Here is a 25,878-nt window from a genome sequence, read left to right as displayed (position 1 = left end):
ATATCTTCAATACTATATGCAAATATAATACCGTATTTAATTATTGAAAACGAAGTTAATAAGTTGGTTTAACTCATCTTTATAATGATAATGATAATCCCACTCAAGCAAAATCCTTTTTTTTTTTTTTGCCAATTTAGCTTAGTGTTACAATTATAAAAGCAAGAGATAAGTCTATAAGAGTGAATCTTAATCCCAAAAAAGGTTTAATTAAACGTCTTACTTATATTTTGTTAGTAAAATATGTTAAGTAAGGCATCTATAAATAATTGAACCCACACACACACACAAAAAAATAGCGTGTGGGATATATCTTGAGAGCAATAAATAAAAAGGTAGAAATGTGCAAGTCAAGTGGGTGAGACAGAGCAGATACAGAGGTCAGAGAGAGAGCGTATTTATTTTACATCTTCTTCTGCTCATTCCTTCGTCTTCGCCGCTACAGTCTCTCTTTTTTTGCTTTCTCTCTCTCATCCTTCACCGCAACAACAAGCCCCAAATCTGTCAAGGAACAAGACCCGAGAGAAGGTAAAATTCTCAATTTTTATCTCTCCTTCGTAAATGTATCGTCTTTTTCGATCATCCTCTGTTCGAAAGATGAGATTTTTTTTTTTCCGTTTTTGTCGGTCGTTCTCTCAACACGCGTTTATATCAAAGATGGGTTTGTTTTTGTTTTGTTCTTAGATCGTACAAACCAAATCCTTTATATATTTGTTGTGATTAGAAAGAACCAGATTGATCCCAAGTGCATTGCTTTATATTTTCCAAACGTTATCTGAAAGTATGTTTTTATAAAAAATATATCATAGATCTAAGCTTACAAGGTGTTTAATGCTGCATCCATGTTTTTATATAACTTTATTTTGATTGGTTAATCTACTGGAGTAATTACATTAGTATCTGTTGTTGCCATCATCGACTTGTAGCTGTTGGAGCAATTGTTACATTGTTGTTTCTATTAAAAGGTTTTGTCTTTGTGTAATTGACTAATTTCCACTCTCGTCGACTATATATCATGGCTTTGTATTGTCAGGATAAGTTTTTAAATTCCGAGATGGTGAAGATATGTTGCATTGGGGCTGGCTATGTGGGTGGTCCGACCATGGCAGTGATGGCTCTTAAGTGTCCTGAGATTGAAGTAGCTGTTGTGGATATCTCTGAACCAAGGATCAATGCTTGGAACAGTGATCGGCTTCCTATTTACGAGCCAGGCTTGGACGATGTGGTGAGACAATGCAGAGGGAAAAACCTGTTTTTTAGCACAGATGTGGAGAAACATGTCTTTGAGAGTGACATTGTGTTTGTCTCAGTCAACACGCCAACCAAAACACAAGGTCTTGGCGCTGGCAAAGCTGCTGATCTTACTTACTGGGAGAGTGCTGCTCGGATGATCGCTGATGTCTCCAAATCTAGCAAAATCGTTGTTGAGAAATCCACGGTTCCTGTGAGAACAGCAGAGGCTATCGAGAAGATACTGATACATAACAGCAAAGGCATTGAGTTTCAGATTCTCTCTAACCCGGAGTTTCTTGCGGAGGGTACTGCAATTAAGGATCTTTATAATCCTGACCGTGTGCTAATTGGTGGTAGGGATACTGCAGCGGGGCAAAAGGCTATTGAAGCTTTGAAAGCTGTTTATGCTCATTGGGTTCCAGTGGAACAGATCATTTGCACAAACCTCTGGTCTGCTGAGCTCTCCAAGCTTGCAGCAAATGCGTTCTTGGCTCAGAGGATATCATCTGTCAATGCCATGTCAGCTCTATGTGAGGCAACCGGTGCTGATGTCACACAAGTTGCGCATGCCGTGGGTACAGATTCTAGAATTGGTCCCAAGTTCTTGAATGCTAGTGTTGGTTTTGGTGGATCATGTTTCCAAAAGGACATCTTGAATCTTATCTATATCTGTGAGTGCAACGGCTTGCCTGAAGCAGCTAATTACTGGAAACAAGTCATAAAGGTGAACGACTATCAGAAAATCCGTTTTGCAAACCGGGTGGTTTCTTCAATGTTTAACACAGTCTCAGGCAAGAAAATCGCCATCCTCGGTTTTGCCTTCAAGAAAGACACTGGTGACACGAGAGAGACTCCAGCCATTGATGTTTGTAACAGATTAGTTGCTGACAAGGCCAAGCTGAGGATATACGACCCACAAGTCCTTGAAGAACAGATCAGAAAAGATCTTTCCATGGCTAGGTTTGACTGGGACCACGCGGTTCCTCTCCAGCAGATTAAAGCTGAAGGTATCTCAGAGCAAGTAGAAGTCGTCTCAGATGCTTACGAAGCAACAAAAGATGCGCACGGCCTTTGTGTCTTAACCGAGTGGGATGAGTTCAAATCATTGGACTTCAAGAAAATCTTTGACAATATGCAGAAACCTGCTTTTGTGTTCGATGGTAGAAACGTCGTTGATGCAGTGAAGCTGCGTGAGATCGGGTTTATCGTATACTCTATTGGTAAACCGCTTGATTCATGGCTCAAGGACATGCCTGCTGTGGCATAAAGGTGTTCAAACTTGGACCAAACTTTTATGTCATTTCTATAACTATAATTATAGTATTAAGATTCCTTTTAATATCTGATTCTCTCATTGTTACCAAGCTGAAACAAATGATATGTATCTGCTGATTCCGAATCTGCATTAGTTGGAATAGTATATTAATTAAAATATTATAATATCTTTTCAATTTATGCGTTAACCATGGCTAGAATTTAGACTATTAATATATGATTATATGGTAAATATCTCCAACAAATCGGAGTTTAATTGTGGCATCGAACAAAATAAGGGAATAATGTGTAAAACTTACAAAACAGTAAGGACTAGATTGTAAAATGTACTGCGTTTAAATTTGGGGTCCAGCTTGATTTTAGGGATTTTTGCGGGTCAAATTTGAATTGTTTTAAAAAATAGATCCACGAAACCGTATCCACTTTTCTCGATATTATCTTCCTCTCGTCTTCTTCCCCAAATTTTGTTCATCGTAAATTCATAAATTTTTATCCTTTTTCTAAACAACTGGGATTTTTTCAATTAATCTTGAAATTGATCTGGATATTCATCTTATTCTCGTTTCCCTCTATCTATTGGTACCAATTTTGTTCTATTTCGTTTGTCAGATAAAAATCTAGGGTTAGGGTTGTTCATCTCCTCTCTAGTTGTTTGGTATCTCGATTCACCGTTTTATTCCGCTGTTTACATCTATTTTCATAAATAACCCTTTTGAATTTGATGTCAATTTCATGTTTTTCGTCCCCGATTAAGATCTAGGGTTCATATTTTTCTCGATCTATCTCAGGGCTTCCTAGATCTGTAAATTAGTAGAGGGCTTTCTCTTGATTTGTATATATTTTGTCAATTTTATTACATTTAACACCTGATTTGGTTAAAATTTTTGGGTAGGCCGGATTCTGGGGTTTAGGGTTTTTTCTGATTTGGGGATTTTCGATTTTTTCTAGCTTAAGCTTCTAAACGCCTAAAGTTCGTATTGGCTATCCCTAATTTATCGTATTTGAGTCTCCTGGTGAAGTTCTAGTTTGGTTCTATCCTTTGTGGTGTTGGCCTGAAACCGTATCCGAGCTTAGCCCCTTTAGAGAGGTAAATAACATTCATGGTAACTGGACATTTATTCTTGTCTGAACAGAACAGGTCTTCCTTAACGTTAGTGAATATGTTCGTTTGTTGTTGTGGTGAATTGCATGTCTGTTAAAATAGCATGGTCTTGTATAGTTATTGTCTCAAGGAGAATTTATATAATGAGCCATCCTACATAGGGTTTGTATGAGGTCTCTTGCATGCATTTTAACCAATTGTGTGGAGAGGAATCCTGAATCTTGCCATATACCTGATTCACTGTTCAAATGCGCATGTAGTTGATCTACTGTTTCATTTATAAGGATTCATGGTGTGAATTCTATGCTCATTTTTATTCTTTCTTAGAGTTTACTGCAATTTATCACCTATTATGCAGGTTGAAAAATGGGATTCAAGCGCCCTTTTGAAGATGAGAAGTTTCATGAGCTACCGCTCAAACATTCTAGACAGCTTGGCTATGCTGATAAGTCGACTCAGTTTGAAGAAGTTGGTCCTCGCCATGCTGTTTTCCAGAAACCTGTTGCCATGGGTAAATATTATGTGTAATTAATAACTTCTTCGCAGGATTTACTCTTGTTTTGAAAGAATAAACCTGCTTATGTGATTTGCTGTCTCTTTTGAATGGGGTTACTGGACAATAGTGAATGAGGGAAATCTGTGTAAGTCACAAGGCTGTGAATCATCTAATGGTGATATGTTTGATGAAGAGTCCAATTTTGTTTACCCCAGTCATGACATGGATGATACTTTATGGGTTACAAACGGTTGTGGTGGAAGAGAAGCAACGCACTCTCCCCATTCTGGAAAGTATTTCGAGCTGGATGTACCTCCAAGAGTGTTTGCTCCTGTTGCGACTTTCTATTCTTTTCTCATGGATCAACCTGCTAGAAAGCAAGTCCCCATAGGACCAGGTTTTCAAGCTGAAATTCCTGAATGGGAAGGTAGTCAGACTGGGTGTGTAGAACCCACAGGCATGTCGGTTCAAAATCACATTATTGAATGTGCTGATGGTGAGAAGCCGTTTGGTACGTGTGTTGTTCCCATGCCTGCTTTGAATACATCTGCACATATTGATGACATAGTAGGGAAGGGTAGAAAGTTTTGTGTCTGCCAGGATAGGGGTTCTGTCAGGTGTGTGTGCCAGCACATCCAAGAAGCTAGAGAAGAATTAGTTAAGACGTTTGGAATTGAGAGATTTAAAGACCTGGGCTTATGTGATATGGGGGAAGAAGTTGCATGGAACTGGAGTGATGAAGATGCACAACTTTTTCATGAGGTTGTTTATTCCAATCCTGTTACATCAGGTCGGAACTTTTGGAAGCACTTGGAAGCTGCGTTTTGTTCCCGAACTCAGAAAGAGATAGTTAGCTTCTACTTTAATGTTTTTGTCCTCCGAAGAAGAGCCATCCAGAACAGAACTTTTATATTGGACATTGATAGCGATGATGATGAATGGCATGGATGTTATGGTGGCTCTTCGGGTGCTCCATATGATGAAGAAGACTCTGCTATCGAGTCTCCTTTCCATCAAGGGACTGAGAAAGTGTATCCACTCCATCATGAAGAGGGTGAAGAAGATGCCAGTAATAGCAGCAGCAAAGATGAAGATGATGATGCCTATGTTGATACTAGAGAAAGTGGCACTGGACTGTATTCAAAAGTTAAATATATGGATATAATTTCTGGGAACAATGTGGAGAGATTGAACGGGGAAGATGACTTGTGCATTTCCTTTGAACTTGCACATGATGCAGTCAACTGTGCAAAGAAAGATGAGACTGTTCCTGGAGAGCATCAGAAGAGTAGTGACGACGCTAAAGTTCGGGATGCTACGAAGTGCACAGATGTTTTAAGAAATGGCAGAAACCTTCAACCAACCCAAAGCATCATGGAGGAGATATTAGGTCATGGATCCTGGGAAAACAAGGCAAGAAACAAGTGAAGAAGCGCAACATCATTCTCAACAACTTGCAGAATCCTGGGAGAGATATTGGGGTTTATGGGGTCCTCCTACAAAAATGTTCCTTTTTAAAAGTAGAGAGAGAGACTTTGTAGACTTTAAGATTTTTTCAGCCTTTGTTTCTCATGTGGAGTTTTGTGAATGGGCTGTTGTTCCACTTTTCTTGGGACCCTCTTGCTCAAAATTCTTTACTTAGAATGTCAGAATCTCTCTGATTTGCAGGAAAGATCTTTTCTTCATTGATCTTTAAATTATCTACATGTAAGTTTGAAGGCAAAGTTTGGCTTTTGCTTTAAGAAACCATCATCACAGTTTGTGAGTAACCAAAAAAAAAAAAAAAACACACATTTGAACATGTAAAGGTATTGAAAATAAAAATGTAACCTTTGTACATTAGGTGGCGAAAGGAATTAAAAAAAAAAAAAGATCTTCATTGTTAAACACAAAAAAAGGAAACAAACATCACAAAATTCAATGCCAAAGTTTGTTGCTTTAGAATAGGAGAATATGTGGGCAGAGAGCCAATTATGGTTCTCTCATGGACAACGTTTAAAAGGCTTTGTTGTGACTTGTGTGAGGTGTGTTTGTTTGGACGTCGAGAAGTCTCGTATGTTTGGCCCCATGGTTTGTTATACCCACTGCTAACCCGAATAAGAGATTGTTCCAGTTCAATTCAACAATCTACAAAATTAATTCAATAAGGAAAAAAATCTTTGATAGCCAAAAAAAAATTGAAACTTTACCGTAAATGTGTGATCTTTTTGAAATATGAGGAATGGGGTTAATTATAAACAGATCTAGACCGTTCAATAGCTTCTTCTCTCCTTTATTTTCATATCTTTTGTTTTGATTCCATGCATGAATTGAACAGCACACACACACACATACCGGGAGAGATGGAGAGAGAGAAAGAAAAGAGAAGAAGATAGTGTTTTTTGTTTGTTGAGTAGGAAGGAATAGATCCAAAAATGCAGCTGACCTTTTGATTACTCGTGTTAGCAACAACACTTCTCTTTTTCTTTTTTTTTCTTTTTTCCTCCCAAACAAACAAAATAAAAATCAAAACTTTAAAGAGAGGATACTACAGTGGAAATTACACAAAAAAAAAAGCTTCTCCCCTGTTATCTTAGCTTGAAGGTCGGATCTTGTACTAAACTGTCACATCCCTAATTCTGTTGACAAAGAAAGAATCAAACTTGCTGCTTCTTTCTCTCTTTTTTCTCTGTAGCATTTGGGGGGGGGGGGGGGGGGGGGGGGATTTTACAGTTTTTGTCGGTTTGTGCAGCATTAGTTGTTCAGAGATATTGATTTGAGGTAAAGCTCGCTCATTCAGGATTTTAGAAAAAGATGGGTTCTTTTGAGAAAAAGCCTTTTTGTAATTCTTTCTTGTTTTGTGTTTGATCAGTTGTCTAAGAGAAGAAGATATGGATGAAGGGAAAGAGAAGAAGTTTGTGTGTAAGTTCTGTTACAAGACGTTTCCTTCTGGGAAAGCACTCGGTGGTCACATTAGGATCCACTCGAACGAGAATTCAGTTGATTCAGATCGTTTCAATCGCGTCAAGAAGAAGAGGTTGGTGGATCAGAGAGAGAAGCAACAAGTTTGTTGCAGGAGATGTCGTAAAAAGTTTGTTTCTTTGAAAGCTCTTAGAGCTCACATGGTTTGTCACTGTGAGGGAGAGAAGATGTTGCAGGATAGCCAATCTGATACTGATGAGTCTGAGACTTCCTCAGCTCCTTTGAGGAAAAGGTCTAGGAGGGTGATGGCTCATAAACATAAACAACAGTTTTTTTGCAAGATATGTGATAAAGGGTTTGCTTCTTTGAAAGCTATTAGCGCTCACATGGCTTGTCACTCTGAGGGAGAGAAGATGTTGATCGATAGCCAATCTGATACTGACTCTGAGACTTCCTCAGCTCTTAAAAGGTCCAAGAGAGTGATGAGAAGATCAAATTCAGAATCTTTTAGTAATGGGAGCTTGTCTTTTGATTCTGATATAGACCAAGAAGTTGGAGAGGGGGCTTATTTGTTGATGGTGTTGTCGAGAGGTTCTAGTTTCAAGAAAAGACGTAACTTGGTGATGAACTCTCTGGGTGAGTCATCTGAAAACAACTCTGGGATTGTTGAGACCAAGTCATCTTCAGGAGAGGAGCTAAAGAACTTAAATGTGAAGAGTCAAGTTATAGAGACAGATGATCAGTTGAGATATGCTAATGATAACGGTGTTAGTCTCTGTGATTCAGATGGCTCTGATTCTGATTACTTCATGAATGGTCCAAAGAAGTCGGACTCGGACATTTCAGTTGAGGGATCTCTTAGGAACACTGGATTTGGATCTGAATTCATCAACACATTGCACAGGTTCAGGAATAGTGATAAGAAAGGATCACTGTATGAGCTGAGCAAAAGCAAAAAGGACTTGTGTTCTTATGAAACTGATTTATGTGCAGACACAAACAGTAAGATTCATAGGTACAGAGATAGTAAATCTCCAGTGGTAAAGAAAGCATGTGGTGAAAAGAAGACAAGTCACGAGTGCCCAATTTGCTTCAGGGTGTTCAAATCAGGCCAAGCTTTAGGTGGTCACAAGAGATCACATTCTTATGAGAATCAAGAACACAACCAAGTATCTGAAATCCGTAACCAAATTAATCTCAATGTTCCTGCTTCAGATATTGATCAATGGAATCAGAGAACCTGAAACTAGAACTCATCAGGCTTATAATGTTCTCTCAGGTGTTTGTTTCCCCTCTTTTTTAGCTTGTTTCTCTTGCTCCACATTTTAAAAATTGCTCAAGGTTTGTAAGATAGCTAGATCAAGAAGTATTTTTTGATTTGTTCATATAAAGCTATTCATCAGTTAGAGCCAATTCTTTGCTTTTATGAATTCAAGTGTTGGATGTATATTATCTTCAGCTTTCTAGGGACCTTTCCTGTTTCTTACTGAGAGCTTCATTCTTCTTGTCTACAAAAGAAAAGCTGTCACCTTAAAGTTTTCAATTTTTTCCAGCTTTCACACCAAATGCTACAAGATAACACCTATTCACACTTATGATGATGTTTTTGATTTTAAAAACAACAACAACAACAAAAAAATTGTGTTTAATTTAAGATATTGATTCAACTGAAAAAGGAGGAAAGAAACAAAATAAATAAATAGAAAACCCAAAACATTTTTAAAGACCAATTTTGGTATTTTAACTAATAGTTAGGGAATCAGATAAGACTCTTGTTGGGCCTGTTTATGGCCTCACCCCATTGAAGCGAAGTAAAGACCCAAGAGATAGCTTGAGACTCACGAAACAACTCAAAAACACGTTCTCTTGTAGCATTTGGGGGAATTTTACAGTTTTTTCGGTTTGTGCAAGCATTGATTTTGATTTGAGGCACTCCCATTCAGTATGAACTTTTTACAACTAATGGGTTCTTTTGAAAAAGTTTCGTAAAGAAACCTCTTTTTCTTGATTCTTGCTTGTTTTGTGTTTGATCATTTTGTCAAAGAGAAGATATGGATGAAGGGGAAGAGAAGAAGTTTGTGTGCATGTTCTGTAACAGGGCGTTTGCTTCTGCGCAAGGACGCGGAGGTCACATTAGGATCCATTATTCGAACAAGAAGGATTCAGTTGATTCAGATCGTTACAATGGCAACAAGAAGAAGAGCTTGGTGGGTCGTCAGAGAGAGAAGCAGAAACAACAACAACAACAACAAGATTGCACGATATGTCGCAAAAAGTTCGTTTCTTTGAAAGCTCTTGAAGATCACATGGCTTGTCACAGTGAGCGAGATGCGATTTTGCTAGATAGCCAATCTGATACTGACTCTGAGACTACGAGGAAAAGGTCCAACAGAGTGATGAGAAGATCATCAGATTCAGAATCTTTTAGTAATGAGATCTTGTCTTTTGGTTCTGATATAGGCCAAGATGTTAGTGTGGCGGCTTATACTTTCATGATGATAAAGTCGGAAGAATATTCTAGTTACGAGGAAAGACATAACTTTGTGATGAACTCTATGCATGAGGACGACTTTGAGGTTGTTAAGACTAAGTCATCTTCAGGAAAGAAGCTTATAACGATCTCTTATGTGAAGAGTCAAGTTTCAGAGAAAGATAAAGTTGCAGACGATGACCAGTTGAGATCTGCTGAAGGTGTTATTCTCTATGGTTCAGATGGCTCTGATTCTGACGCAGACATCTCTGTTGACGGATCTCGTAGGAACACTGGATTTGGATCTGGATTGAACAACTCTATGAACAGGTTCAGGAATGGTGATGAGGGAGGATCAAAGTATGAAACTGATTCACGTGAAGACACAAAAAGCAAGATTCATAGGTTCAGAGATAGCAAATCTCCAGTGGTTGAGAAAGCAGGTGGTGAAGAGAAGGAAAGCAAAAGTCATGAGTGCCCAATTTGCTCCAAGGTGTTCAAATCAGTCGAAGCTTTAGATTGTCACGTGAGATCACATTACACTGGGAACCGAGAACACAACCAAGTAGCTGAAATGCCTAACAAAATCGATCTCAGGCTTGTTGAATATTCAGATACTGATGATGAATGAATCGAAACCTGAAACTAGAACTCATCCCGGTTTCTTGTTCTCTCTGGTGTTTCATTTCATACCCTCTTTTTGTTTGTTTGCTTGCTCCAGACTTTTATAAGTTGCTTAAGTTTTGAAAGGTAGATCAAAACGTTTTTTGATTTGTTCATGTAATAGATGCTTATCACATAGCTAGAGCCACTTCTTTTCTTTAGGAATTCAAGTGTTGATGTATCTTCAGCTTTCTAGAGACCTTTCTTGTTTCCTACTGAGAGATTCATTCTTCTTGTCTTCAAAGTTAGCTGTCACCTTTAAGTTTTCTATTTTCGTTTTCCAGCTTTCACCTATAAGGCCAAAGTCAAGACAAGAGCCATTTTTAATGATGTTGTTTTGATTTCAACAGCAACGTAATAGCAAAAGAATTGTGTTCATGTGTTCAATTTTAAGATGTTGATTCAACTGACAGGAGGAGGAGCAAAATAAACAAATGGAGAACCCAAAACATTCGTAGACACCAAATGTGGTATTTTTACTATATTATAATACTTTGTGATGGATTCTCTATAGATAGCTTGAGACTCACGAAACAACTAAAAAAAGCGTTCTCTTGTTACTTCTCTTGTACGAAGGTTCTTGTCTACACATTTCATGTAAAATACGTAGTAGACCCATGAGTTTGTACGTATTGTAAAAAGCTACAGCCTACAAAAAGTGAAATAAATCGATGGAAATGTATACTATAAAGTTTCACGGGTTGGTATTTATGTCTATGAAAACGAAACTAAGCAAAGGTGACCCACATTTGTGTATAACCAGTTTTGCCCTCTCATTTACTAAATCAAACCGTCATAACATCGATTCATGTGCATCTTCTGTGTTGCATTTAAATCCCAATTTTTGTATATCCACCAAATTTTTCTTCCCTCTCTCAAGTTTTTAAACTTTTCCTTCTCCAAGAACAACACACTTCTCACTTTCTCTCTCTCTCTCTCTCTCTCTCTCTTTCTCTCTCTCTCTCTCTCTCTCGCTCTCTCTTGGAAACCAAAGAATGACGAAAACGACGACTCATAAGCACCGTCCGATCTTGATCCTTCTTCTTTTCGTCTCTTTACTTCTCAAAACCTCCACCGCTTCTGCTGCAACAGTCGCCGAAGGAAACATAACATCAAGTAGCTACCGTTACCGAACCCACCGATTCGTCCCTAGGGTTCACCACCCATACTACGTGACTCCTCACGGTTCGTGCGACTCCTTTACTCGTCCGTACGCGCGTTCTATGTGCATTGAGCTTCAGAGAATCCACCGCAGCAGTCGGAAGCAGCCAATTCTTTCTCCTCCTCCGCCAGAGATCGACCCAAGGTACGGCGTCGACAAAAGACTTGTTCCCTCCGGTCCAAACCCGCTTCACAACTAAAACCCTATCCTCAAGTTTCTATACATAATACATATATACAGAGACCCTTGTTACATCTTCTTTCATTTCTTTCTAATTAACACATTTTTTTGACGTTTCTTGGACTTTATGTTCAAGAGAGAGATCATATATGTGTGTTTTCATAGATTTTTTCTTGATCTTCTTTGCGGATCTTTTCTTGATTCTAATCTCTTTGATCTTGTAATGGAGAGGAGTCCTACGTTATGAGGAGATATTGTTACTATTTCCACGCTTGTTTTTGGGCTTTGTTGAGAGTGTGGAAACAATCTTGGAAATAGTATGTATTTTTGGAAAGGTCTTTCTGATGAGAAAATAATTAAATTATAATTTTGAAAGCAAGTTGTGGAAGAAAGAAAAAAAGAGTTATAGTATGGTTGGGAGAGAAGAGAAGTGGAGAAAGCATGAGTTCCATTAATTTGGGAGTTGTATTTATGTAACTCTGAAGTTTCCATTGGTCTATCTATGAATAATGGGGTGCATATGCATATGCAAGCTCTTCTCTCTCTCGTGTTATATCTCACTGTAAAGGTATTTATTTCGCTTGTCTCTGTCAATAGGTCACACTAGTATAAGTCAGCAAACATATGGATTTTTATTTTTTTATCTTATGTAACTTGTGAATTGCGATTTCCTATTTTCTAAACTATTTCTATTTTTTGCCAACCAGATTTTGTATGTCTAGTTACTTTCACTAATGTTGGCACCGTGTTATTATCCAATTTAACCAACAAAATTACTAATTTTAAATTGTACAATTCTAATTTTAATATTTATTGCAAAGTGTGTATTACTAGTTCGTATCGTAGGAGCCTCAGTTGATTTAAATGTGCGTGTATGAGTTGTAGATGGACAAAGAAAAAAAAATTTACACGTTTTAAGATGATGATGAACATATTGTGTAAACCAAATAAAAACCAAGAAGAAAATTGTGAAACATAAAAAGTTATGATCTTTTGTTTGTACATTTCTACTTTAAAAAAAAAATTGAGTATTTTGTCTAGTAGTATCACTTTTTTTGGGGGGGTTGTAGACTTATATGGACTTTCGAATCTCTGGACCGGACCGGTCTAATCGCAACAAAATGATGGATTGAGGCAGCTAAAGAGTGTCGGATCGGATCGGATCGGATCTTAAAATTCTTATTTTGGATTAATTTGCTAATTAATCTCTTACAGTCTTACATATTTAATTTGGTTGGCTTTTATACCAAAAACAGACTAACAAATAAAAGCGTGTATAGCTTTCTCACTCTTTAGCTGAAATCGGCCTAAGACAATGGTCACGTCTTCACTCATTCATTTCTCTCCTAATCTTTTTTTTTTTTCTTTTTAAATTATTAATGTAAGAAAAATTAGATGATAAATTTTTATGCATATAATTGTAATCATATTATTATTACTTAATCTCTTCATCATAAATCCCAACCCCAAAAAGAAAGCAAATCTGCTAACTTTAGATATTGAGGAAATTTCAAAGTCTGTTTTATTTGTTTCCTGTTTTTGTGTTCCTCTTTTGCTTGATGGTAGGATCTCTAGTTAACAAGACTACTGTTACATCTCCCAAACTCTCATCTTCTCTGGGAATAGTATCAAGCTTTCTGCTTGATTCTCTTCCTCCTCCTTGTCTTAGCATCTGAAGAAGCTTTCTTTCAAGATTTTCATGAGGTATGTATATTAGTGGCTTCTCTCATTAATTTCACTTTTTTCTTGTTCTTATGATGATCCTGCAGGCTTATCATATATCTTTGTTTGTTTGATCAGATGGAACAGTTCAAAGAGAGGAAGTTTGTTTGCAAGTTCTGTAGCAAGAGGTTTGCTTGTGGGAAATCACTTGGAGGTCACATCAGAACTCACATGACCGAGAACTCAGTTGATTCTCATGATGAGGATGATGAGTCTAATAAGCTCAAGATGGTTGATGATAATGGTGGTCAATCTAGTTACGGTCTCAGAGAGAATCCTAAAAAGAACAAGAGGTTTGTGGATCACAGACAGATCATGGCTCTCAAACATCAGCAGCAGCAGCAGCAGCTTCTTTGTTGCAGAGAATGTGGTAAAGGTTTTGTTTCTTCTAAAGCTCTTTGTGGTCACATGGCTTGTCACTCTGAGAGAGAGAAGCTTGTCATGGACAGTCAATCTGATACTGAGGCTTCTTCCTCTCCTATCAGACGAAGATCCAAGAGGGTTGTTGTGAAGCATCACCACAAAGCTGCTTTTGTTGTTGGTGATGATAATGGTATCATGAACCAATTCAGTTCAGCATTTTCTGATGCTTCTGAGATTGAGCCTGAGCAGAAGGAAACGGCATTGTCCCTGATGATGCTGTCGATGGATTCTGGTTTCAAGAAAGGACATAACTTGATGGTGAACTCTTTCCCTGAGTCATCTGACAACAACTCTGTGGTTCTTGAGACTAAGTCATCTTCAGGAGAACTGCTTAAGATGTTCAATGTGAACAATGTTGAAGCGTTCTGTAACAAGAACAAACTTGTTGTGGATAACAAGACGAGATCTGGTGAGGATAATGGTGGTGTTCTTTATGATTCAGATAATTCTGATTCTGGCTACTTCAGGAATGGACCAAAGAAGTTGGACTCAGATGTTTCTGTTGATGGGTTCACCAGGAACAGTGGGTTTGATAACAAGGCTGTAATGGGATCTGGATCCGGGTTCAACAGCTCCCCAACAAAACAGGATAAGGACATGAACAGATTCAGAAAGGAATGGTATAAGGAAGGAGGGTCAGGGTCAGGAGGATCAGGATCAGGTCGTTCTTCTTCAAAGTATGACCTGAGGAAAAGCAAACGAGGCTTTCCTTCTTATGGTCGTAAGAAAATCAAGTACGAGTTCAGCGAATCTGTCTATGACAGTGGTGAGCATAGTTTGTTGGATACTGATTCTTGTGCGGACACAAACCGAACTATCAAGATTCATCATAGTAAGTCCCCAATTGTTAAGAAAGCAAGTGGTACTGTAAAGAAGAAAAGCAAAGGTCACGAGTGCCCAATTTGCTTCAGGGTGTTTAAATCAGGACAAGCTTTAGGTGGTCACAAGAGATCACATTTCATTGGGAATCAAGAACACAGGACTTTGGTGATTCAACACGAAGTAGCTCATGAGATGCATACACTCATCGATCTCAATCTTCCTGCTCCTATTGATGAATGATTGATTTTTGGTTTCTCCATTGTTTCTTTTCTGTTTATCTATTCTTCTGTTTCAGATTCAAGAATGCTTTTGGTTTCGAAGGTAAATCAAAGTCTTCTTTTATATGTTCATAATCATATAAAAGCTTGGTGCTTTTGTGGCAGAGTTCAATGATAATCCAACTGAAATAGAGCAAGTGAACCTCTAAGAAGGACCACATTTTATTGGCCTCTAAGAAGAAACTCTTGGCAAAAGTGTTCCTTATAAAGTTTCTTTCTTTTAAGTGATTCTTGCAGACAAAACAAAACTATCGTAAAACATATGTATGGACCCTCCTTTGATCTAATTTGGTGTAGATAACATATGTAACACGCAACCAATTAAGTGTTGTGACCTAGATTAAATTGATGTGACGTATATAGAATCAAATCATGTTTTGGGCTGGCTAAGTTTAAATTGGAGAAGCGTTATGATACTTGGCTCCGTTTAAACAGTGACAACAATTAAGAAAGAAATCTATCTGTTTTATAACCAACCAGGCTATAATACAAAGCATATCATGTTTCGTCCATCTTACAGAAGACAAAGATATACAAAAAAAAAAAAAGACACAAATCACCCAAAACAATAGGTGCGACCAATTTAACAACATCAGTCTACTGTATAAAAATGATTGTTATAATCTCTCTGTTTTATACCCCCTCTATAGAGTTTTAAAGTTTGGCAAATTCCGATTATTTCCTGAAACTATCATGTTAACATCACGGTTGCGGGATTACCTGCAGGAGGGCACCTTTGTCTCCTCGGTCTTCTTGTTGCTTGTCCCCATCCTGTGAGCTTCCCTTCTTCGAGTCCCACCACTGATACGCTCTCATCCATTGGCTGCGCCGTTGACTGGCAAACTGGAGCTTGGCTTATGTTAGTGACCAGTCGTTTTCTTTTTGAGTTCCTTCGAGCAGCCAATCCAGAATTCCAGGTGAAATCTGTGGTTTTCATAAGCTCCCCAAACATTTGCATGTCTTCAGTTATTTCGTGCCTTGATAGAGAAGAGAGTCCGGGGAGAATATCCCTCTGGAAATCCCGCTTTGGTCTTCCACGTCTTGCTTGTCCTCTTCTAGGCCGGTTGATACCTGTCCCTTCGAGTTTCAATTTCAGATGCGCAGGGATTAATGGCTCTGGCATGTACTCTTCTTCCTTCATCTCCTGTATATTCAGGGTCATGGCTTCAAAGTAATCAATCTCCCCAGAAGAATATTCTTCCCGGTAACCTTCAAAGTCTGTGGCTTCTGGAGAACCATCACCCTTTCTTTCTAACTCATCATCGCAAGAAGTGATTATGTCTGCAAACCAAGAGAGCCGGCTTTTCGCAGCCGGATCAGTCGAAGAGGAAGCTGCGTCATCGGGATGGCGTTGGTGATCAGACAATGAGATGGCAACTATTGCTTCTGCTGCTACCTTGATGAGTTCATTCATAGAATTTCTGTCTTGGCCTTGCATCAATCCCCAAGTTTCTTCTTTTGTTTTCTCCTGCGAGCTATCTCCTTCTTCTTCACTGTCGAGAGTAGGGGGAGCTTCCAAATCTATCCAAGTTCTTCCTTTTTTTTTCACTCTCAGACTGGAACGCAAGCCGGCATCTGCATCATCCTCACTAGCACATGAATTCAGATCAATGTAGTGTCTGATATTGGCAGCTTTGCTCCCTTCTTTCTTGTCTACACAAACGGCTTTAGCACCACGCTGGTCAACAGAAACCGAGGCATCCCATGGCATGTTGATATTGAGGTCTCGCTTTACCAAGTGATTCACTTCCTTGTGTTGATCAGCAATACACGAGGAATGAGAGATAAGGGGCATATGCTCCTGCTTGCAAATAAATTGCTTCTCAAAGATTGGACCCCCAATATTTTTTGTACTACTCTGAGACTTGATCATTTCAACTCTTCCCATGTTCGGATTATTATGGTATGAAGCAGACCGCAAACCCTTCTGAGGAAAAACGGTAGTCAGGCTGCCCCCAGTCTCAGTTCCATCCATGAATTGATTTGTCGAAGCATTCAAATCAAAGCAGCCATTGGATATTCCACTATTGTAAGTTGGCTTCGGTTTTAGCCAGGGCAACCCAGCTGAGGATTCCTGCTTTCTTGGCCCTTGAAGGCTTTCAAAACTCTGGCTCTTCGCTACCTCGCCTAGAGAAGCATTTGGTTTAAAGCCGGTTGATGGGAAATTGAAGATAGACTGCTTAGAACCTGAAGATAACCCTTGATAAAGCCCATTAGAAACGCGGCTTCTCGTCCCCAAACTCGAATCTGCTCTTGCATGTGTGTCGAAATTCATGAAGGGATTTGTTTGAACTGGGTAAGACTTGTGATGTGAGCTGCTGCTCATAGGGTTCTCCCATGAAGAAGACCAATGGGTCCATGGTCTGACAAAGTCAGGGCGGTAGTCATTGTGTAATCTTGGACCATTCGATGCCACACTTGATTCCACGTAGCTATCGTAAGAAACTTGAGGAGTCTTTGAGCGAACTTCAAGCTCACGATATGCTCTTTCCCCGGAGAATTTCACCTTGCTATGATCAGTTGTAGAATAGCGCTGAGGTTGAAATGCATTGTTAGAAAACACTTGTCCAGAATGGGAAGGCAGATGCAACTGATCTCTCTGAGTGCTTCTATCGTGCCCTATTATTAACACACAGCCACATGAAAACAATTAAATAGAAGACATACAAAAATGGTAAAATATTACTGAATCAGCACAAAATTCAAAACCATACTATGAGCCATGCATAATAAGAATCTATTGGGACATATGTTTCCGCTAATAAGACATATAGAGCAGCGAGACACACACAAGAAAACTTGCACCCCAGTTTCACATCATTGATTCATTTCAAAGATTATAGAGGAATCAAATATAAGTGAAGAGCATGTAACTAGCAACTTATTAAGAAAATCTCACCTGCTTGACGGACCATCCATCCATTTTGACTATGGTTTTTCTCCAACCACTGACCCCGAACATCAGCATTGTTTCTTCCATAATGAGAATACATATCCCTTGACGGAGCAAAAGGTTCTGAACCTTGCCATTTGAGTGGCTCATTCAAGTCAGCTAAGCCATTCACGTACTTCACATCCAAGCGAGATCCTGAAGGATAGCTAGGATGAGAAGCCTCCCCTCTTGCTGATTTTGACTGCAGGAATGGATGGCAGATAGTAGCATTCTCACCAGTACCACTAGTAGTTTCATCAGTATCAAGATACTCATCGGCTGGGAGTTGAAGATCAATCATTCTTCTCCTGACTTTCGATTCTCTAACCTGTAACCCGTCTCCCCCATCTTTTGAGCTAACCCCATTTAGCAAACGACCGTTGCAAGCTTGAGAGCTGCTTCCTTCTCCATATGTAGTAGAGTTTGGTAAGAGAAACCCAGAGGGTAACATCCTTTTAGTTGCATTAACAGATGTATGATCAGTGACGTTCATATCTTCATTCAAGTTCTTTCCTTTTACTTCATCCACTAAATTCCTTTGTACACTATACAAACGATGGAGTTCATGCACCTACAACAAAATACAAAACAACAACAAGACCGCTAAAAACATGAACATCGGGTTGTCAGTTAAATGAACCATATTGAGTATTAAGAAGCATCACAGAAGATTGACTTTTACCTGATTCTTAAAAACAGCCTCGTGTTCAAGTATCGTTTGTTTCAAGAAATCTTTCTCGTATTTTGGGTATGATGATGAACCCTCGGCCGCATCTCTCATTGCGAACAAACCCGTCTGATATCGCAGATTTGCATCTCCTCCACAAGTAAAAGTAAAACTGACCACACTGCTACTATATCATCAAATAAAATAAAATAAAAAGCTTCACTGAGATCTCTCTCATGTGTGGTGGACTCACAGTTTTGTTTCAATTCCAACTAAAACAACAACACAAGTCTTGCAGCAGCTTTTTAATTATGAATCAAAAAACCTTATTAAAAACACAATCACAGAACAATTACGAGGTAAATGATGAGATGATGATCAAAATTTAATTTGTCGAATCTAAAAGCAAAGATTCTACTGCAATTATAGGAAGCTGTGTGCAATCTAATGGAATAATCATCAATGAAAGAAAATAAACCAGATTACACGCAACCAAATCCACAGATAAATAAAAAATACAATTACGAGGTTAACAAAAAAAAAAAAAAAAATCAAAGTACGAACCATTTATATAAAATCAGAAACAGAAGCTAATATAAGATTAAGGATCAAACTGACATCAAATGACTAAACCTAATTTCATCAAACATGAACCAAATAAAATTAAAATTGGCAAATCAAATCATTAATATATTAAAAAAATATATATTTATATAAGAAAAAATATATATATATACAAAATCTGGTGATAGAGATTTATATACCTCAATCAGACCCACATCATCATCATCATCATCATCGTCTGATCGCAATTTTGAACAGAGAAAAAAATCTCTCTATCCCCCCTAAATCGTCGTCAATTTATCGAAAAATGAAACAAATAATAATAATAATAATAATAAAAATAAAGCGAAGAGAATAAAAAGTGCTTCCTAGATTCACTCAGAACAATTTTTAATCAGATAAAATTTTATAAAAAAAAAAAAAAAAAAACAAGAGAGAGAGTGTGCCAAATAAAAATCAAAACTCCATGGAAGAAGAAGAAGCTTAGAAGCCGTCTTCTTCTTCTTCGATCCGCTGGGCCAACTCTTCTCTCTCTATCTGATTTCTCTCCTTTGTGTCTCTCTGTGGCTTTTTCTATCTCTCAGATTCTTTTTAACGAATGAAGTAAAATATAAAAGAATATGACCCTTTTTATAATATTTTTTGTTATTAATTTTTTCTATTTTCTCTCAGATTTGGTGTTTTTTTTGTTTCCTAAATAATATTAAATGTGGGTTCTTCTTCTAATAACAGTGACATGATATTTTGTCAACACTCGGTCTTCTCTGCTTTTTTTTCTTTCCTTTTTTTTTCTTTCTTTCATGATCTAATCATTTTTTTTTTACATTTTTTTCTGTTTTCTTATGCATGCATTTAATTGGATTACCTTATGACTCTTTTTTTTTTTCCCTTTTGAATTTGTGCTGTAAATACCAAATCTGACATTTAAAACAAATATGGTATTGACAATTTTAAAAATTCAAAACATTTTGATGAACTTCCATGTATACACGCCCTCTAAAAGTTGACTAATATACCAATACAGCTAATTAGATAACATAGTATTAATTATATACATCTAAGCTGTTATTTTGTTCTTTGAAATTGCAAGAAATGTCTAAATATGGTAATGAGAATTTAAATTTGTTTGAATATTTTTGTATATATATGCACATGAATCTTTGACTAAAAATACAAGATTACATGATTAGATGACACAATATTAATTATATGCATCTAAACAATTATTTTGTTATTGGAAATTGAAAATTGCAACAAAAAAAATGGTATTCAGAATTTGAAACTTTGAATATATATATATGAATATGATGGCAAATTTGTTTTTTTCCCCATTAATAATACAAGACAATACACTACATACTCAAAACCAGATTTTAATACATCAACAAGAGGGGAGGTGATAAACTCTATCAAAATAATAACGGAAAACCAGATTTTAATATAGTGACTCTTTAGCGTAAATGATTATCCATCACTATATTAAAAACATATATTGTATTTCACGCTAACCCACATCGCCCCACCCCTTTGAAGATGGTGGAAGGGAGGGTGATGTATGCTCACGCGACGACGACGAGGGTAACAAGGACGGTGAAGATGACAAGGACGACAATGGAGATGAGGATGACGATGGTGAAGACAAGGACAGTGGAGATGACGATGGAGAGGACAAGGACGGGGACGAAAAGTGAGTAGAAGATGAAGAAGATTGAAGCTAGCTTATGTTGAAAATTGAGAAAAAATCTAAAACAAAGTAATTATAGAGTAGTATGCATTCAAGTGGTTTTCTCCAACTTTTAAACTACAGTTAATACGCAATTAAAAATCAATATGATATTGAGTTTTTTTTTTGAAAAAAAACTTATGTGAAATCTTGTATTAAAAACAAAAGTTGACTACAATATAATATAAGATAGTTTGACAGTATATTACTGGGATTTTCTTGTTGTTTTAAATTACAATATATGTGCAATTAAGAGTAAACATAATTTTGAATATAATAGTTGTGCTTTTTATGTATATGTGCATACAAAATTAATTAAAACATAAGGTAACGATTTGTCTTATGATTTTAAATTTCAGTAAATACATTATACCATTAAGATATATATTGTATTTTAAAAAATTAAATGTATTAGGTAAAATTTGTTATATATGCCTCTACCAATTGACTTAAATACAAAATAATATATTGAGACGACAAACTACCATATGCATTAAGTGGTTATTTTATAGTTTAAAATTGCAAGAAATATGTAACTATAAGTAAATAAACTGTATACACATCTTTTGGATAAGTATATAAATTGTATACACATCCTTTGGATAAGTAAATAAATTGTATACACATCGTCTTCTCATTTATTAAACTGAGATAAGTAGAATAACAAATTACTAAATTATTACATAATGAACACCCAACATGTTCCCCATTCTCTAGATGATTGGTTAATCCGGTTATACATTTTGTTTTATCGATTATAAATTAACAAACGAGACTTATTAATTGGTCATTTGTATTAATTAGTTTTTCATTTTGTAAAGTTGTTTTAGACATAATTTCATACCCAACATTCCACCATAACAAAGAAGATACCGGAAAATGGAGGAAGTGGTGAGGATGTTTGAAGTTGTTGACATCTCCAAAAGAGTCTAAATGATCCTGAAAAAATTGAGATATGGTTATTTATGCTAAGTTTTTTGTCGTCGTGCATAAATTTACCTTATTCACTCTTTAGTCATCATGGAAAAGAGTCAATAATATATTTTGACAGTTTGAATTTTAAGTATTATAGGAAATGAATTATGTATAAGTGCATGCAAATTCATTCAAATGTAAGGTAACATGTTGTCTTATGATGATAAACTCGGTAAATTTACCAAAAATAATATAATGATATTTGACTTTAAAATGTTAAGTGTGTTAAGTAAAATTTTGTATATACCCGAATACAAGTGTGACTCAAATAAAAATAATATAATGAGACCATATATTACCATATACATTAAGTGGTTGCTTGTAGTGAATATGGTATATTAAGTGGTTACTATAAGTAAATATGGTATATTGCAAAAAAAGAAGAAGTAAATATGGTATTTGACAATTTGAAAATTTGTATACATAAGATTCAATTATGTGCACATCACTAAATCAATTTTAGGAGTATTAAATACTACTATTATTTATTTTTAAAATCATTACGTCTAATGTAATTAATCATATTTTAATATGTCAAAAAAATGAAATTTATAGATTTTAATACTTGTATGATTTTGTAGCTCTTTGTATAGTTTAATTTTTTAAATAAAAATGATAACTAATTTGTTTTTAATCCTTTAGAGAAAAAAATTAATTGTATACACATCCTCTTCATAATTATCAAATTGATTTCAAGATAAATAAAATCACAAATTACTGTAAATTATTATCATTTCCTTATTTTCATATTATATGTCAGAATACCAATTTTGTCTTTTTTTGTCCTTATTTTCATATTATATGTCAAAATACCAATTTTGTCTTACTACACCATTTTACCACTATTTATTATCTTACCGCTAAATTGTGAATATATTAGTCATAATATGTTGAGAAAAAATGATAGTTGAACCAATAATTGCAAGCCCATACTTTAAATTTACTTTTTGAAATGGTTTTGTATGGATTTCAAAGTCAAAATCTGTACACATATTATCCTTAAAAATGTTTAGATGTCAATAATGCAAAGACACATTTTACTCTTTTTTTTTAGGTAGGCAAGACACATTTTACTTTAGTTGTATTAATTTCATTTATAAGAAATGTTCTAATTTTTTTTTTGAGTTTTACTACTACAATCAATCAAAACTTTGAATATCAAAAGTAATTAGGAACTTGCAATATTTTTGTTTGATTGAAATTATTTTGTATGAATTTTTTTCCCTAAATTTAAAGTACGTTTACTTATTAAATTAAGAAATCATTTTAAACACAACATTTAGTGAGTGTTATTTTTTTCAGTCACAATGAGTGTTATGTTTAACTAAACTATTTACAACTAAATTTTTTTTTTCTTATTGATTTTTTTTATCTAAGATTTCTTCTTCTTTTGAGATTCTAAATATCAAACAACTAAATGTTCGGTTATCTTAGAAAAAAACAACAAAAATTCTAAATATCCAATTATAGGATTTTATCATAAACTATATTCGTATATTTGAATGCAAACATTAATTTAGAATATATTGATAAATGGTTTACATAAATGTGAGCATCTAAAGTCAAATCATAAGATATTATCGGACAAAAATTAATCTAATTTGCTTATTTATTTGTGGATTCGTTTCTGGCTTTCTGCTATATCACTTATTCTTGTTGGTTAATATATGTTTTATTGGTGTTTGGCTATTTAAGCTTTATAAACTATGTTCAACAAAAAAAAAACCTAGTTCAACCCAAAGCAAATAAGTTTATTTTAGATAATTATTAGCAAACGCTAAAAAATGTAAGATGAGAAGCTTGCTATTCTTTTTATATAAAAAGACATATTAGAACCAAAAAAATATGCATATATGATAAAAACAATACGTATCAATTTCTAAATTAAGCATAAATTGTTTTAAAATGTTAGTTCGATTTAAAAGCCATTGGCCCCCACATGTAAGCCAACTTTGAGGTTTTATAGGTACGAAGGACCCCTGACCTTTGTAGATAATTACGACTTCAGGATTTATTAGTATTTGTTAGAGAAAACGTTGCTTCTGGTCGTCCCTGATTGGTTTGATCATCATCTCTTTCTTACTCAAATAAAATTATTCCATTTAAAAAAGGCTGTTTTGTTGAGATTATTACATTAACTGCCACTATCCCCAGAGAAGCCAAAAAAAAAAAAAGAGCATTCTTTTTAGTCCTGAGTAGACTCCTGACACGTGACAGGTTTTAAGTGAAGGCACTGATATTTAGGCTTTGAGTTACAAAGAGTTCTAAACAAAAAAAAATTCAGATTTCCAAAAATTACCTGCTACATGATTTTAAGAAATTATTTGCCAAAAAAAAAAAAAAAAAATGGGGGAGTATTACAATGTCGCCTCCAAATGATTATTTATTTTCAAATAGCATGTTATTTTTAATATGAAAACACAAAATGTTACCTGATGTCACCCAATACTCTTTTTCTTTAGGGTCAAAATGTCACCATGTTCTCTATACTGCATTAGTAATCATTTGACAGATGACTTCTATTTTACACGATTTCGCACTATTTTTATCTACTTAACAAAATAATGACAAAATTACATTTTGCTTAAATCGTGTCATAATAATTTCCACCTATTTAATTATGAATTTTTTTTATTGAGATTATTTTGCAACAGTTCAAAAATTGGTGTATCATATAGAAACAATCAAGTATATATGGATTAACCAAAAAAACAATAACATTCTTGAGGAAAATATATTATATACCATAAATGAAGGTAAAATGTAATTTTTGTGAAAGTAGAGTAGAATGCTCAGAGCCTCAGAGTCGCTATTTATAGCTCATGGCATGCCTTTCAAACTCGAAAGTAAGATGAAATATGATATTTAGCAGTAAAAGCAAGTACATATGTATAAAGCCTCAAACAGACATTGAAGTTATGAAAGTTTTTGGTTCTCTAAGAAAGGGATGAAATGCACGAGTCTTTTTTTTTTTTTTTTTTTTTGACAATAACATGAGTCTCTTATAATGTGCTAATACTAATACAACCTTTCTAAATGTATGTATGAAATAACACTGGAAAGATAATGGCCCGTAAATGATCAGGCCCACTTAGCCCATTTTCCGGTAGCAACTAGCAAACTCCTTCGGTCCTTCCATCCAAGATGTTTGTGGAGGTTTTCAAAAATCAATGCCGTGTATTAATATTTAATAATGCTTGTTGTGCAATTATTTTGATTTTGCTTGATTATTAATTTATTATATAGAAATATCTGAGATTTCACAAAGTGGAAAGATCTTTGCTAAGTCTAGAATTTCAAACAAAGGCTAATGATATAATTAATTTTGAGTGATAACATTAGTCTTTAGAGATTACAGAGAATTTTGAGAACTTTATTCATTAATTGTGATAAGGTAATAATAAAGTATGGAATTCTTGTATTTTGGTTAGAAAATGAATAATATTGGATTCGATGATTCAATTCTTAGAATAAAAATTTTATTAGGTACGAAGTACGATTTAAATGTTGGAACTATTGGTACGATTACATCCATTGTGTACTCTCATGGAGAGAGGCGCAAGCCAACTATTAACTCATCTCAACAACTTGAACAAAAAAAATTCATGATAATATTTCACATGTTAAAGCTTTATATTTTGTTTTTGACTAGTAGCTTTAGATTTGTTAGCATTGTATATTACAAGTCTCTACGTCTTTTTCTTGTCCTCTATAAAGTTGTGTGTTCTCGAGCAACTATATAGGTTTCTAAGTTCACATTTTGTATATGGAATACGGATGCTAGTAATTAGGTTGAGGTTATCTTTTGCTGTTTTGGATGATCAGAGTCTTGGATACTTTCGTTTTTGGCTGATGTTGGTATATCGACATTCTTGGCAAATATATAGATACACACCGCTGTGGCATCCCAAAGTCCAAACTATGACTTTGTCATGCTCATGTTTCTATTAACTCGTTTCTTCTCCTCGTGTTGTATCTATATATATATACTGATAACTCTTTTGATATGTATTTTGATTCAGCATTCCGAGATACCCTATTTACGTCTTGCAGTGAAGATCCACATCAAGTATACAGAAGTCTTAATTAAAATTACAAGTGAGCAGAATTTTTTTATTTTATGTTTTAAATCTGACCTTTAGAGCAAAAGAAAAGTTGTATTTTTTCCCTTTTTTTTTTTTTGATGAGAAAAAAAAAGAAGAATAAAATGAGAAATTAGACGCCGCAAGCTAAAGTGGGGCCGCGTGGAAAGCATGCGATGCAACAACAGAAAGAAGGAAAAAAAGGATA

At 35.6% G+C, this 25,878-nt stretch overlaps 7 protein-coding genes across 12 annotated transcripts; 6 read left to right on the top strand and 1 right to left on the bottom strand.

The window, feature by feature from the left end:
- The first annotated feature begins 257 nt into the window (after positions 1 to 257).
- Positions 258 to 2,684, top strand: LOC104776627 (UDP-glucose 6-dehydrogenase 1). Its single transcript, XM_087502055.1, has 2 exons — positions 258 to 528; positions 1,034 to 2,684. Exon 2 carries the CDS (start codon positions 1,055 to 1,057, stop codon positions 2,498 to 2,500), a length of 1,446 nt encoding a protein of 481 aa, XP_087358181.1. The 5' UTR covers positions 258 to 528; positions 1,034 to 1,054; the 3' UTR covers positions 2,501 to 2,684.
- A 107-nt stretch (positions 2,685 to 2,791) lies between these two features.
- LOC104741195 (uncharacterized) lies at positions 2,792 to 5,778 on the top strand. Its single transcript, XM_087502204.1, has 3 exons — positions 2,792 to 3,595; positions 3,969 to 4,121; positions 4,234 to 5,778. Exons 2-3 carry the CDS (start codon positions 3,977 to 3,979, stop codon positions 5,532 to 5,534), a joined length of 1,446 nt encoding a protein of 481 aa, XP_087358330.1. The 5' UTR covers positions 2,792 to 3,595; positions 3,969 to 3,976; the 3' UTR covers positions 5,535 to 5,778.
- Positions 5,779 to 6,597: 819 nt separating this feature from the next.
- Positions 6,598 to 8,479, top strand: LOC104776625 (uncharacterized). Its single transcript, XM_010500721.2, has 2 exons — positions 6,598 to 6,866; positions 6,958 to 8,479. The coding sequence occupies exon 2, from the start codon at positions 6,977 to 6,979 to the stop codon at positions 8,249 to 8,251; it is 1,275 nt and encodes a 424-aa protein (XP_010499023.2). The 5' UTR covers positions 6,598 to 6,866; positions 6,958 to 6,976; the 3' UTR covers positions 8,252 to 8,479.
- A 579-nt stretch (positions 8,480 to 9,058) lies between these two features.
- On the top strand, positions 9,059 to 10,108 carry LOC104778869 (uncharacterized). Its single transcript, XM_010503285.2, has one exon. It carries the CDS (start codon positions 9,059 to 9,061, stop codon positions 10,106 to 10,108), a length of 1,050 nt encoding a protein of 349 aa, XP_010501587.2.
- Positions 10,109 to 10,948: 840 nt separating this feature from the next.
- LOC104776624 (CLAVATA3/ESR (CLE)-related protein 9-like) lies at positions 10,949 to 12,025 on the top strand. Of its 2 annotated transcripts, XM_087502198.1 has the most exons (2): positions 10,949 to 11,081; positions 11,128 to 11,617. In XM_087502198.1, the coding sequence occupies exons 1-2, from the start codon at positions 10,949 to 10,951 to the stop codon at positions 11,499 to 11,501; spliced, it is 507 nt and encodes a 168-aa protein (XP_087358324.1). In that variant the 3' UTR covers positions 11,502 to 11,617. The 2 variants fall into 2 exon arrangements, with proteins under 2 accessions (XP_087358324.1, XP_010499022.1); XM_010500720.3 differs by having other exon boundaries at positions 11,016 to 12,025.
- Positions 12,026 to 12,102: 77 nt separating this feature from the next.
- LOC104776622 (uncharacterized) lies at positions 12,103 to 14,856 on the top strand. Its single transcript, XM_010500719.3, has 2 exons — positions 12,103 to 13,186; positions 13,283 to 14,856. Exon 2 carries the CDS (start codon positions 13,283 to 13,285, stop codon positions 14,687 to 14,689), a length of 1,407 nt encoding a protein of 468 aa, XP_010499021.1. The 5' UTR covers positions 12,103 to 13,186; the 3' UTR covers positions 14,690 to 14,856.
- A 315-nt stretch (positions 14,857 to 15,171) lies between these two features.
- On the bottom strand, positions 15,172 to 19,584 carry LOC104776621 (uncharacterized). 5 transcript variants are annotated; one of them, XM_010500717.3, is made up of 4 exons: positions 19,091 to 19,584; positions 18,342 to 18,513; positions 17,627 to 18,230; positions 15,172 to 17,346 (listed from the first exon to the last, which is right to left on the bottom strand). In XM_010500717.3, exons 2-4 carry the CDS (start codon positions 18,438 to 18,440, stop codon positions 15,419 to 15,421), a joined length of 2,631 nt encoding a protein of 876 aa, XP_010499019.2. In that variant the 5' UTR covers positions 18,441 to 18,513; positions 19,091 to 19,584; the 3' UTR covers positions 15,172 to 15,418. The 5 variants fall into 5 exon arrangements, with proteins under 5 accessions (XP_010499019.2, XP_010499020.2, XP_087358292.1 ...); XM_010500718.3 differs by having other exon boundaries at positions 18,342 to 18,510; positions 19,091 to 19,495; XM_087502166.1 differs by having other exon boundaries at positions 18,342 to 18,507; positions 19,091 to 19,495.
- Between the last annotated feature and the right edge of the window lie 6,294 nt (positions 19,585 to 25,878).

Source organism: Camelina sativa, chromosome 3 (genome assembly GCF_030686135.1).
Source record: "Camelina sativa cultivar CO46 ecotype springtype chromosome 3, ASM3068613v1".
In the NCBI taxonomy this organism is placed as follows: Eukaryota; Viridiplantae; Streptophyta; class Magnoliopsida; order Brassicales; family Brassicaceae; genus Camelina; species Camelina sativa.
The sequence above is the reverse complement of the archived record's forward strand: the minus strand, read 5'-3'. Positions and strand labels throughout refer to the sequence as shown.